The sequence below is a fragment of the Mastomys coucha genome, unplaced genomic scaffold (assembly GCF_008632895.1).
Source record: "Mastomys coucha isolate ucsf_1 unplaced genomic scaffold, UCSF_Mcou_1 pScaffold13, whole genome shotgun sequence".
In the NCBI taxonomy this organism is placed as follows: domain Eukaryota; kingdom Metazoa; phylum Chordata; class Mammalia; order Rodentia; family Muridae; genus Mastomys; species Mastomys coucha.
In genome coordinates this window covers 63,742,735-63,757,361 of record NW_022196895.1, presented here as the reverse complement: position 1 = coordinate 63,757,361, position 14,627 = coordinate 63,742,735, and the positions used below count along the sequence as shown (strand labels likewise).

At 39.8% G+C, this 14,627-nt stretch overlaps 1 protein-coding gene across 5 annotated transcripts in view; it reads right to left on the bottom strand.

Annotated features, from left to right (window-relative positions):
* The window catches only part of Cep192 (centrosomal protein 192), an 88,818-nt gene extending 74,191 nt beyond the window's left edge, over positions 1-14,627 (bottom strand). For all 5 annotated transcript variants that reach the window (XM_031365946.1, XM_031365947.1, XM_031365948.1 and 2 more), the window contains exons 1-10: positions 14,540-14,627; positions 13,918-14,088; positions 11,726-11,893; positions 10,301-10,429; positions 7,701-7,849; positions 6,661-6,713; positions 4,921-5,041; positions 3,284-3,411; positions 1,660-1,801; positions 662-786 (exon numbers count right to left, since the gene is read on the bottom strand). In XM_031365946.1, the coding sequence (XP_031221806.1) occupies positions 662-786; positions 1,660-1,801; positions 3,284-3,411; positions 4,921-5,041; positions 6,661-6,713; positions 7,701-7,849; positions 10,301-10,429; positions 11,726-11,889 (1,011 nt within the window). In that variant the 5' untranslated portion in view covers positions 11,890-11,893; positions 13,918-14,088; positions 14,540-14,627. The remainder of the gene's footprint in view (positions 1-661; positions 787-1,659; positions 1,802-3,283; positions 3,412-4,920; positions 5,042-6,660; positions 6,714-7,700; positions 7,850-10,300; positions 10,430-11,725; positions 11,894-13,917; positions 14,089-14,539) is intronic.

Below are 14,627 nucleotides of genomic sequence, written 5' to 3'. Positions count from 1 at the left end.
TTATTAATACAGCCTTAGACTGGTAAGTCGACTTCAGTCTAGGTGAGGAAAGGAGGGGAAGAGAGCCAGGCTAGACAGATACATACAAATACACAGACAAAAAGATTTGAGGCAGAAATGCCTACCATGTTTCAAAATAGGAAAATTTCGGTGGCATCAGAACAAAGAGAAAAGTCTAACGTGAAAACATCCTTGAGCAAGGCTTTAAAAAAAAAAAAAAAAAAAAAGCCAGCGTTTGCTTTGGGTTTTTTGTTTGTTTCTTTTTAATTTTGTTTTTAGACTGGTCCCCATGTATCCCACTCAGGTGTGAACTGAGCTATACAGTTGAGTTGACTCAAGTTCCAGCCCTCTTGCCTCTACCCAAATGCAGAAATTAAATGCACAGACCACCCAGCTATGTGCTTTATTAAACGGCTACATACTAGGCTAAAGAACTTTACAAATGAATAACTAAGAATGACAGCAAATGTTTAAAGCCAAGAAAATGAACAATTGTATAATAGTTAAGCCAATAATATATACAATCAAACACAAACCATAGAAATAATAATTTTATATTTTTTCCATATTTTTCAGAGGTCAACAATTTTCTTCTGAAAATCTGGTATCATACAAACGTGAGAGATTACTAGGAAGTAAAATAAAATGTTCAGCAACTTACTCTGCTTTGATTTGGAACAATATCCTTCAAATTTTGTGCCCCTTCCTTCTCAGTTCTCCAGGTATGAGAATAAAGTGATATCATATCTACCTGCTTTTTATTATTTACAGCACTTACACGGCCACCTAAAATAAAGAAAAAAGGTTAATGGAGCAATGTCAAAGTCTAGACAGTCTAATGCAATAACTGTCTTCTTAGTCAATACTTACTGTCCATATGACAAATTCTGCAGATTGGAAACAAGTGAAAACAAGCATCAGTAAGGGATGAATATAAGAAGGCTAGGGGCATACAGAGAGCTGATCTCTCATTCTCAAAGGTCTAACTAGGATACAGTCATTTAAAATGGCCACCCAAGAACAAACTACTGAATTTCTACCAGCACCAATTCACACAAAAATGATTACAATTATTTCTAGTGTCTTTATATACACAGAACTGTTAAAATTAATGACTGCAGTTTCACATTAACATATAAAACAAAACCACTCAGAAACAAATTTAACCAGGAGGTAACTGACCTCTTCTTAAGACATTAAAAGCTCTTTTCAAAGTTTTTAGGCTAAAATCCAAAAGGAGGGGGCTAGAGAGATGGCTCAGCAGTTAAGAGCACTGACTGCTCTTTTGAAGGTCCTGAGTTCAAATCCCTGCAACCACATGGTGGCTCGCAACCATCCATAATGAGATCTGATGCCCTCTTCTGGTGTGTCTGAAAACAGCTATAGAGTACTTATATATAACAACAAATAAATCTTTTTAAATAAAAAAAAAGATTCAAAAGGAAAATGAAAATAAACTGAAAACTAATCACAACAAAGTTTTTTTTTCCTGAAAAGGTAAACTCAAACCCAAATTTAAGAACAAAGGAGAGCCAGACACAGGCTGAAAGACATGTCTGGAGTATACAATATGACCCAGGCCAGCCTAGGTTACTATATGAAATCTTGTGCCAAACAAACCAAAAAAGGAAAAAAAAAAAATCCCATTTCAATACTTACTAGTCCCCAGCAGACAACCATGGCCTTCCTCAGACTCTGTGTGAGTAGTACGAGAATTTCCTGAAGCATATGCACCATGAGGAATCACAGAACTGTTATTTTCTGATTGAAACTCACAGTTTAAGATACTGTTTTCATTTGCCTGTTAAGAAAGTATCCACTTTTAAATTTAAAAAGAACACTTTGAGAAAAACAAAATGTCTGCCTTAATGAGGGATGCTAGTTAGACAATGAGAAAGAATCAGAAAAACCACCATGGCAAACACCAGTGTACGGTGCTTGAGCCCAAGGGGCTTTAGCAATTAAGCTAACCAACAGTTTGTTAAGATGTGCTGGAGACAGGCTGTTTACAAGGCCTTGATGTGTCTTCCCACAGATGACTTAATCATAAAGAAAAAAATCATCTGCATGAGGGACATGAGCAACCACATTACCAAAGAGCACCATGGGAGAAGCACAGATACACCCCCTGCTGTGAGGCAGTTCATACACAGCAGACATGCTTAACCAACTTACTCAGGTGGAAAATGGATCACTAAAGTTCTTGCCAAATGTCTAACCTATTCTAACTAGGGGATATAGTAATCAGAAGTTCCAGATTTCAGATCTACAAAACAGAGAGCCTAAATTGTACAAAATGCTTAATGCATGAACAAATTGCAAATTAAAATAAAGAAACCCAAAAATCACAAGTCATATAACCTTTGATTAAGCTATGAATCACAAACAGTAAAAATAAAGAGTATTTCAGAGATAACTGAGCAAGTTTGAATATGGTCATCAATTTAAGCCAATGTGTCAGGGGCTGGAGAGATGGGTCAATGGTGAAGAGCTCTTCTCAAGAATTTGGGTTTGGTTCTAGCACCCATACAGTGGTTCACAACCATTTGTAATTGCAATCTCAAGAGATCTGACACCCTATTCTGGCCTCTGAGGGCACCAGGCATGCAAGTAGTCTAGACATACATGCAAATAAAACATCCACATGCATAAAATATATTTTAAACTACTGTATCAAAGGTATCTAACAGCATGAGGCTATGTTGGAAAATGTTCTTATTCATTGGTGATAAATTTTAGTGTATACTCATAAATCATTAGCAACTCGTTTTCAAATGATCCAGAGAGAAATAAATGCTACGGCAACAAGATGTTAATTGCTTAATGCAGAAAAAGGATGCCTACTGACTACACTGCCTGTTTCCTGCCTCCTGCAGGGAACCCACGCTGGCCTAGAAATCCTAACCCTCCGGAAGCTGCTTCTCGAGTGCTGGAATTCTTAACCTCATTTTTTACTTTCTTAAGGGAGGCCAAAGTAAGAGAAAATAGAGAAGAAAGTCAATTTTTTCACCAATCTGAAGTCCACAGGAAAGCCATAGACTTAAGTTTATAACATTAACATGAAATGAACCACACGTGGTGGCAGGAAACTCTAATCCTAGAAACTGGGGAGGTGGAGGAGTTCAAGGTGAGTTGTAGGCCAGCCTGGTCTACACGAAACCATATCTCAAAACAAAACAACATAAAAAAAAAATCTAATAAGACAATGATTTACAAGGTCAAATTTCTTTATAAAAACAAGCAAAAACCAAAGACGAGAGCATACTTGACTGGGATCACTTACAGGGAACTTAAAATCATTCTCTGGTGACTCCTGTCCTCCTGCTTCATATATCATCCCTGGAATGGCTAGTTGTTCAAAATATGCTTCTAAATGATCATCATAAAATTCTTCATCATTAATATCATCATCTATTGATAAAGTAGAATGAAAAATAAGGTAGGTTTTCAAGTAAAAACTGAACTACAAATAATTTTTAATCATAAAGGCTGATAAAACATAGCAGGGCAGTGGATGACATAATTTTATTTTTATGACAAGCATAAGAATACTATCATAAAGCCAGATGAGGTAGTGTGTACCTATAAATTCCTAGCACTTAGAATGTAGGAAGTGGCCGGGCGGTGGTGGTGCACACCTTTAATCCCAGCACTTGGGAGGCAGAGGCAGGCCAGCCTGGTCTACAGAGTGAGTTCTAGGACAGCCAGAGCTATACAGAGAAACCCTGTCTCGAAAAGACCACAAAAAAAATGTAGAAGAGGGCTAGAAAGATGGCTCATCAGTTAAGAGCACTGGCTGCTCATCCAGAGGACCCAGGTTCAATTTCCAGCACCCACATGGCAGCTCAATACTATTTTAACTTCTGTTCCAGGGGATCTGACACCCTCAACACACACATACATGCAGGCAAAACACTAATGTACATTAAATAATAATAAATGAAAGAAAAGGAGGAAGGAAGCAAGAAAAGAAAAGCAAGGGAGGAGAGGAGAAGAGAGGAGGAGAGGAGGAAATAAAAGAAAAAGAAAAAGAAAAGAGAAAAGGAAAGAAGAGGAGAGAAGAGAAGAGAAAAGAAGAGAAGGGTTAGAGAGATGGCTCAGTGGTTAAGAGCACTGACTGCTCTTCCAGAGGTCCTGAGTTCAAATCCCAACAACCACATGGTGGCTCACAACCATCTGTAATGAGATCTGACACCCTCTTCTGGTGCATCTGAAGACAGCTACAGTGTACTCATATACATAAAATAAATAACTGTATCTTTGAAAAAAGAAAAAGAAAAAAAAAGAAATCAGGGAAGAGGGGAGGGTTTAGGACACAACTTAATGGTAGAGTGCTTGTCTAACATACAGCAGGTGTAGCACTGAAGACCCAGGACCACTGAAGAAAAGAAACAAGAAAACAGACAGAGAGAGATTGACTGATCTAGTTATCTGTGACACAGAGGATCCTCAACTCAAGGCCAGTATGACATTTCCTCTCACCAATTAAACAAAAATAATGCCAAGACTCGGAGACAGAGGCAGGCAGATGTCTATGAGTTTCTGGTCTGCATAATCTACACAGGGAGCTCTAGACCAGCCTACACAGTGAGACTCTGTCCACAAAGAAGTAAAACAATAAATCTTGCTACACAGAACAGTCAGCACACAAGCCAGGCATGATGGCACACACCTTTAATCCCAGCACTTGGGAGGCAGAGGCAGGTGGATCTCAGTGAGTTCAAGGTTACATCCTGGTAACAAGGCTGTTACACTGAGAAACCCTATCTCAACAAAACAAAACAAAACACAGCAGAACAAGTCAAGTGAGTCTTGTTCAGGCAGAAGGAAAAGAAAGACAGTGACCAAAAGTCACTACCCCAATACAGACAAAAGTGAAATGGCAAGTGAAAGGCAGAGAGCATCACTCATTCACAGTACCAGAGGAATCGTCCACATCTGTCAGTGTTAAAAGTTTCTCATTGTCTAAAAAGCTGGCATGGCTGAAATCACTGTTTGGATTCATGGCTTCAAGATGCTTCTTAGGATCAGGCACAGCAATCTAAAAGGAAACAAATGGTACAAGGCTATAAAAAAAGACCAAGTATTTAATCTGCAGTACAGTTAATAAATGAAAAAAAATACATGTTAGTCAATGAAGAATTCCATTTTCCATGGACTAATAGCATCCCCTCTTGCCCTACTCTACTTCCCTGCTCTGATCCACCTTAAAACACAAGGCACTATCAAACTGCCTCCACAGCTTACAAATCTTATAACATGGTCCACACATCTCATATCTAAATTTGGGAAATACAAGGCTTGCTACAGGAAGTGAATGAACTACAAAGCTGGAATAAATATCCTTAATCCAAGAAATCTTTCCTATCAGTATTTAGAACTACCTATTTCTCTTCTCTCCAACCCAAGGACCAGCTAACACTAAAGGGCATGAACAATTTACCACAAACAGTCACAGCCCACAATTAAAATTTAATACTTCCTTGTCTCATTCATTTCACACTAATATTAAGTATATACTAAAACCATGGATACCAATTTAAGAGTTGACTGCAAAATGTGCCTAATTTTGAGGTTAAAACCATTGCATGTCAAAGTGATTTTATATTTATATAGGACAGGACTCAGCTAGTCCAATAAATACATAAGACAAAAGTTAGTGCCAGAACTTTCATTTTATTATTTTTTGAGACAGGGTCTCACTATGTGGCTAAGTTGGAACTTGATATGTAGAACAAGCTTGAAGTTGTAGAGATCTGCCTGCCTCCTGCCTCCTGCCTCTGGAGTGCTGGGACCAAATGTGTACACAAACACATCTAGACAGAATTATATTTGAATCTCCTTATTACTAGAGGTAAACCACTCTTTTGTTTTCGAGGCAGAAGGTGATGACTAGTATTTCAACCTGATAGAAGTTAGACCCACCTAGGAGGTAGGTCTCTGGGGTTATCTACTCTAAGTACCTTGATTAATAAATGCGGAGGACCCACCTCCTGTAGGTGGCACCACTCCCAAAGCAGGAATTCCAAGATAGGATAATTAATCCCAGCACTCTTGAGACAGAAGCACACAGAGGCAGGCAGAGCTGAGTTCAAGACTAGCCTACATAGTGAGTTCCAGGATGGCCAAGACTTCATACAGACATCTTGTCTCCAAAAACACCAAAATCCTAGAGAAAGCAATCTGAGCATGAGCATGCATATACTCATTGCTCCCTGTTCCTGAGTATGGACTTGATGTAATCAGCTCACGCAAGCTCCCGCTACTGTAAATTCCCAGTTATAATAGACTGTACTGTGGAACTGTGGGCTAAAACAGAACCTTTCTCCCTTGTTTCACAGGGGATTTTTAGCACAGCAGCAGGAAGAGAAACTAAGTCGCAGAGTCTTCCCATACGGCCCAGCTGACCTCAGATTCATAGCAAGTTTCCCACCCCAGCCTCCCAATGCTAGGAATATTGGAATATACCACTAATAAATTTCCATTTCTACTGTAGAAGTTCTGTTGTATACAAGCTTCTATAGTTCTCTCTCTCTCATCCTCTCTCCCTGTGTGTGTGTTTAGTAAAAATGTTTACTCTAATAGAGCAGGGTATGTGTTTAACATAAACTTTTAAATTCATTACAGCATTCAAGAAATTGATAATATATAAAAATTTACCTTGTGTTCTTGATTATTTGTCCATGATTTTAAGTGAAAATCAAGAGCTGAATCTATTAAAGAAACAAAAACAAAAAATGAAGGGACAGATTATTTTTCAACCTAATCATATTTAAAAGAAACAAATAAAAGAACTCAACGTTTTTTTGGTTTAGTTTTTGTTTTTTGTTTTTTGGTTTTTTTTTTTTGGTTTTTCGAGACGGGTTTCTCTGTGTAGCCCTGGCTGTCCTGGAACTCACTCTGTAGACCAGGTTGGCCTCTAACTCAGATATCCGCCTGCTTCTGCCTCCCAAGTGCTGAGATTAAAGGTGTGTGCCACCACTGCCCAGCTACACTTCTTTATCTTGAAACAGAATAGATAATACAGGATAATAAAGGAATCCATGCCTTTATTAGGAGGCAGAGACAGGCGGATTTCTGAGTTGAAGGCCAGCCTGGTCTAAAGAGTGAGTTCCAAGACAGCCAGGGCTATACAGAGAAACCCTATCTGGAAAACGAAAAACAAAAAACAAAACAAAAAAAAAAACCACAAGTGGTTCAAGGAAAGAAAAGGAGCAAGAATTTAGAGTAGCACCCAGGAGCCACCAGCAGGAGCACCTTGTAACTGTTGTGAACTCCTCACACTTTGACAGAGCCTCACACTTTGTAGCTTTCCTACTTCATATATCTACTTTAAAATAAATTTTTAAAATGAGTCGCCTTTGGGTATTTTAAAAGTATAAACTTGATTGTCTAACAAACAATATTTTAGAATTTCTAATTTATCCACTATATTAATACAAAAATCAGTTTCGACTGGTGGGAGGAAAAGTGAGGAATACTAGCAATGGAGTCTTTGTAATAAACAGGACAGTGCTTGACCTACCAACAGCATGGTTCCCAAGACAAATGAAATCCATCAAGAGAGTTCTACAAAAGCCTGTGACAAACCAAAGTACTGTATTTACCACAGGACAAAAGCAGAAGACAAATACCAAGTGAAGGACAGGGAAATCAAAACCATTAAACGTATTCATGAAATAATTTCTACCACTTCATACCTGGCACCTGCTGCAGAGGGGAGACTCTGTCCAGAAGGCTCCGACCCTCAACAGAGGTAGCGTTAGCTCGCTTCTCTTCTGCTCTTGGTTCCATGAGCGCACGGGACAAATGTGGACTTTCTATGTAGTTCTTTTTCCTTGTAGCAGAACTTTTTGAGGAAGTAAAATTATGATAAAAATGTTAGTTACCTTTAGGTAAATCTATAAAAATACCTGTTATTCAGTTCTGTATTCTATCTTTCAGAAATGCATTCTGGGGGCTGGATAAGCATGTTGGCTCCTATGGCACAGAGTTCACCAGATCCAAAAAAAATAATCACCACTACCCTGCCTCTCAAGTGAAAAAAAAAATTTTTTTTTCTTTACCACATAAGTATTATGCCTAGAAGACAACCCAACTTCCCTTTCTTCTCTCTCTCTCTCTCTCTATGTGTGTATATATATATATATATATATATATGTGTGTGTGTGTGTGTGTGTGTGTGTATATATACATAGATAGATAGATAGATAGATAGATAGATAGATAGATAGATAGATAGATAGATAGATAGAGATATTACTGCTGTTGTTTCCCAGACAGGGTTTCTGTATGTAGCCCTGGCTATCCTGGAACTTACTCTGTAGACCAGGCTAGAACTCAGAGACCCACTTGCCTCTGCCTCCCACGTGCGCCACAACCACCTAGCTAAAAACCTAGCTATTTCTAACAGTGAGTTATACTTTCAGATACTAGAACAGTGTTTGCCAAGCCAACAAAATCTTTGAATGAATAAAGGCTTTGTAGTTGTTTGGTTTGTTATGATAGAGGGTCTCACTGGGTTCTTGATTGCCCTAGAATTTACATGAAGGCCTGCCTGGCCTGGGCCTTTGATATCCCTGCTTCTACCTCCCAGGCGCCAAGATTACAGTATGCCACAATGATGGGAAATAAAGGTTTCACAAGTTTATTTCTACTACTACCTCTGTTCTCATACCTAACTTTCTATCTGTTTCTATAATTTTGTAATCAGATGAAAATGGGTTTTTTTGTTTGGTTGGTTGGTTGGTTTTGGTTTTTTTCAAGACAGGGTTTCTCTGTGTAGTCCTGACTGTCCTGGAACTCACTCTGTAGACCAGGCTAGCCTTGAACTCAGAAATCCGCCTGCCTCTGCCTCCCAAGTGCTGGGATTAAAGGCGTGCGCCACCACTGCCCAGCCAAAAATGGTTTTTGTTAATAGCAATTTCCCTTCTGATAGAGACCAAGGGCCAAGCTTAATTAAATTCAGTAAGGAGGAGCTGGAGAGATGGCTCAGTGGTTAAGAGCACTGACTGCTCTTCCAGAGGTCAAGAGTTCAAATCCCAGCACCCACATGGTGGCTCACAACCATCTGTAATGAGATCTGACGCCCTCTTCTGGTGTGTCTGTAGACAGCTACAGTACACTTACATATAATAAATAATTAAAAAAAAATTCAGTAAGGAGATCAACAAAAACAAAACAAACCATAAGCTTCAAGCTAAAGAGGTAAGGACCCTGCCATGCGTCTATACAGAGCCTTTGCCCCAACTACAATTTACTTCCTATTCTCCTCTATCTCTTTATTAATGCCGTCATATATTAAATACCTCTAGCTTACACCAAAGCAAACTCATACACAACCCAGGGAAATCTCACTTCAATAAAAGAGCAAAGGGGTAAAAATATTGTAAATGACATGAAAGTCTCAAATAAATAAACAAAAAATAATAATTTCTAAAAAGAAAACACATATAAAGTCTATCAAGAGGCAAAAAAAAATGAAAGTAATGAATAATGTCTTAGCACATTCAACCTTGTCAATACTAAAATGCAGAGATAAACAGAAACCTTAAGGCTGTCCATACTAAAACCACCAAGAACTTCAAGAACTTAGTTTTAGAGATTCTGGTTTTTCTTCAGTGTATACAAACAAATGTATAAATTATTTTTACCTCTAAAATGAAAGATCAAAAATAATACTAGGCCAGCAAGATGAACCAATAGATAAAGGTTATTTGCCGCCAAGCCCATTTCCCAGGACCAGTAAAGCGGAAAGAAAAAGCAGACTCCAGTAACGTGCCTTCTGACATCCGCACACGTGCCAGGGCATGCTTAGATGATCAAGCACACATGTGCATTCCACCCCCCCATGTAATATTTAAAAAAGAGAAAAGAAAGGAAATGTAACCAGTGTCTCTTCTTTAGTTAACAGATATAAGCTTTGATGCTTTGACTGTCTTCCTAATAAATGCCAATATTTTTACTTTTTTCAATGACTATTTCATTCACAATCAGAAAAAAAAATTTTTTGTTTGTTTGTTTGTTTGTTTGTTTTTCTAGACAGGGTTTCTCTGGGTAGCCTTGGCTGTCCTGGAACTCACTCTGTAGACCAGGCTGGCCTTGAACTCAGAAATCCCCCTGCCTCTGCCTCCCAAGTGCTGGGATTAAAGGCGTGCACCACCACTGCCAGGCAGAAAAAAAAATTTTAAGGTTAAAAATGTAGTTACAAGATGTACAGAAAGGTCTTTCTTACAGATACGAAGAAGTAATAATCAAAGACAAAGTCATACATTTTCCCAAGTCTAAGGCAAGAACTTACTCGTCACCCTGAAAGCTGAGTTGTAATCTTTCTCTTGGCTCAGTGTTGTCACTCTGGCAACTGGGAGATGATGCAGAAGGAACTGAAAACCTCTCTCCAATTAAGTATGATGCCTGGACATCAGGATACCTACACAAAGTTGTTAGGATTTAAATTACATACAATTAAAACTCACCTTGTTGAGCAAACAATATAGGATTTTTGGTAAAGCACTTGCCTAGTATGCATAAAACTCTGGGTTTGATCTCAACACTTCTTATCCTGGGTATGGTAATAGAGGCTTATTGGTAATTCTATGTAGAAACAGGAAGACCAGAAATTTAAAGTCATCTTGAGCTACAGTAAATTTGAGGCCAGTCTGGTCTACTTGAGACCTGTCTCAAAATTAACTAATATCTAGAGCTAAAAAATAAAGCTAACCACCACCAAATAAAAACACACAGGAGCCCCAGTGTTACCATAATCCCTTAATCCCAAAGGTAAAACCCCTCATTAAATTGTTAGATTGGAAGGCAGTTCAATAGTGGTCAGATATTTAACCACAATCAGAATTTACACATTGCAAATTACACATATGGACTGATATAAATAAAACGTACTAAGCCAAGCATGTACTTGGTTATAAAACTAGAATAAGAAATATAAAAAAACAAAATAAAAAAAAAAGGTGGTTTGGTTCATAAAAAAAGATAAACTTGATCTGAGTAATTTAAAATTACTTGCATACAAGATAAGTTACTTCACAATCATACAGCAAGGGCTAGGGAGGTAGGAAGGTAGATCAGGGTAAAGTGCTTGCTTAACATGCACAAGGTCCAGGGGTCAAGCCACAGTAGGAAAAGAAAAAAAGAACCAGAAGCATTCAATAAACTCAGCTAGCCAGGAAAGGCAACCACACAAACACAATAAAGCATGGAGCCATCTGAAATGAGGTAAGGAGGGGAATAGGAAATATAAAATTTGATTTGGTTTAATTTTGTCACATTAAAAGATGCAATGACCGCCACAATCACAGATCAACACTGACAAACAATTCATACTGGGCGTTGGTGGCACATGCCTTTAATCCCAGCACTTGGGAGGCAGAGGCAGGCGGATTTCTGAGTTCAAGGCCAGCCTGGTCTACAGAGTGAGTTCCAGGACAGCCTGAGCTATACAGAGAAACTCTGTCTCAAAACACAAAAATCAAACAAACAAACAAACAAAAAAAGGAAACTATTCAAAGACAGATTTTCAAACATATTCTGAACATAAACAAGAAAGCATATAAAGCCAGTAAGCTTGGAGAATAAGAGAATAACAGTTATCCGAGAGAAGCACCAGGAGCCAGAAACCCACTCCCTAACACATCCCATACTCTACTCTCTCAGTATATTGCAGGGTCTGTAAACCTGAAAAAAAAATATTTGTTCGAGTGATTCTTACCTGTATTCAGTGCTGGGTCTGTTCTTGGCAAGTGTAGAAACAGCAATGGGCAAGCCAAAATTTGACGGAAGAGTGACATTTCCCAAAACCTCACTATTACCAAGCAGTGAAGTGGCTAAAAAGCTCGGAAATGACTCCTCTGCTATTCCTCTGAAATCTTCCATCTCTCTGCAACAGTGGCATGGGAAAGAAGCTGAATAGTCTATAACCAAAACATCTCCCAGTGGGTCAAAGAACAATGGCTCTTTTTAAAAAACAAGACTTTTGTAACACCGAAAAGAGAATGGTCACTAACAAACACTAATAGGCTAAAGTAAGCCTCAGAACACCTCCCACCTTACAACCAAGAGCATCACACCAAACGCTAAGCTTACCTTCTTATACCCAGCAGAGTGCAGAGATACAAACTGGATTTACCCACTGTGGTGGTTTAAATAGGAATGCCCCCCCCCCACACACACACAGACTCCTATTTTGAAAGCTTGGTCTTTAGGGAGTGGTATTATTAGGAGGTGGGGCCTTAGTGGTGGCCCCTATGCTTTGACCTCTCCTATGCTCAAGCTAGGCCTAGAATGCCAGTGTCCCTCTGCTGCTTCTCCAGCACCCTGGCTGCCTGTATGCCACCATGATAATGGACTGAACCTCTGAACTGCAAGCCAGCCCCAATTCAACATTTTCTTTTATAAGAGTTGCCATGGGCCAGGTGGTGGTGGTGCACGCCTTTAATCCCAGCACTTGGGAGGCAGAGGCAGGCAGATTTCTGAGTTCGAAGTCAACCTGGTCTACAGAGCGAGTTAGAGGACAGCCAGGAGTACACAAAGAAACCCTGTCTGGGAGGTGGGGGGGGAGTTGCCATAGTCATGGTGCCTCTAAGACGCCCATGGTTTAGTGGAGGAAGGAATATGAAGAATCACAAACTTAACTAGTAAAAAAAGCAAAGACAGTATAAAACTAATAACTTTTAGGGTAAGTTTAGAATTCTGGTATTTAGAGTTGATGAGATGGCTCAGTAGTAGAGATGCTTGCTGTCAAGCCCAATGACCTAAGTTTACTCCCACATAGTGGAAGGAGAGAATCAATTCACATCAATTACCAACAGGTATCTACAAAGCAGCTGTGGCATACATAGGTACCTCTGATAATTCTAATTTCTCCTGCTATATTAGTTATCAAACTTCTAATGTTTTTAATTTCAAATGCCTCTCTAGAGCTAAGACCCATGACTTACCCCCAAAGCATGCTGTTCCTTACATTTTAAGCCACTGCACAAGTGTTCCAACTAAACTGCCTAAATCTAGCCTTGTATGCCTGTAATTTAGGAGTCTAAGATGAGACTGCCTCACGTTGCAGACCAGCCTGGGCTGCACAACCAGTACCATGCCAGAAGAAAGAAGGTCCTATAATTAAAAAAAAAAAAAATTAACAAACTAACTAAAAACACAAGCCTGACAACCTGAGTTGGATCTCTGAGACCCATATGATGGAAGGAGAGAGTCAGCTCCCACAGGCTATCCTCTGACATGTGTATGCACAAGTGTAATTATAATAAATTTCCAAAGCTGCCAGGCGGTGGTGGCGCAAGCCTTGGATCCAAGCACTAGGGAGGCAGAGGCAGGCGGTTTTCTGAGTTCGAGGCTAGCCTGGTCTACAGAGTGAGTTCCAGAACAGCCAGAGATACACAGAGAAACCCTGTCTTGAAAAAATAAAAATAAAAATAAAAAATAAAAAAATAAATTTCCAAAGCTAAACAAAAAAAAAAACCAAAACCCCCATCCATGTACACAGCACATTCCTAAAACTTTCCTAAATGGGAAAAGGCACTAATTTCCCTTAGTATTCCATTATCCACCAGGTAATGTGAAGAAAATACAGTGTTATTTATTATTCTACTGTATTTCAAACATGTAGCCACCTATGCAATGTCTCTTGTTGTTTAAAAGAGTATAGTGGCTTCAATTTTCACATATTTACTTGTATTTAATGAATTACATTCATGGGTACATAAAAGATTACTTCCTCTAGTCATTACAGGTCTATGTACACTGTTACATACATGTAAAAAGTACATGCTGTACAACCCAAAACACTGAGTTGCCAGCCATCATCATTTAACCATTTTGATACATGTCAAAATTAGGTAGACATTCCGTATATAACTTTTTTTCCCCCGTATATAACTTTTTAAAACTTACCCTAAAGTTCGCCCACAACGCTGGACTCGGAAGAAAAAGTTGGTTTGGTCGAAATGAAAATACCAGAAACATGACTTCAAAAGGGTAAGTGTGAACGAATGCACTGTCCTATACACAGCTGGCCTCCAAACGACTGTGTCAGAAGAGACCTCATGCTTAACTACACAAAGTCTGAAAGCAAAAGGAGGGGGATGGATAGTAAAAACAGTCTCTCATTTTGCATTAGTTGTTAGGAGCTAAGTGCGCATGAAGCTAAGCAGACACCACCGGTGGACAGAAGAGCCCTCGGAGCGAACAAAAACGTTACTCCCTGAGGCTGAGTCAGTCAGAAGGCCAAGACCGCCCACCACAACACAGTAAAGCAGTCGCCAGAGCAGTTTGCAAGGAGAAAAACACCGCAAAGCTCAGAGGCCAGGGCTGCGTGAGCAATCCCGAGCCGGACCGGAGGGAACAAGGATGCGGAGCCCAGGCTGGAAGCCTGGCCCACACGCCCGCGCCCGATCTCTCGGAGCAGCCCAGCCTCCAGCTCGTGTCCCCACCAGGCCGGGCGGTCACCGTCGCAGCCTAGAAACCGCAGCCTGGCCCTCCCCGTCCAGTCCACAGCTCCGACGACCCTCCTCACCAGGAAGCGACCCCAGGCTCAGCCACCCACGAGCGCCGGGAAAACGTCCGCTAAAGGGGCGGACCCGCGGCGCTGCAGTGCGCATGCG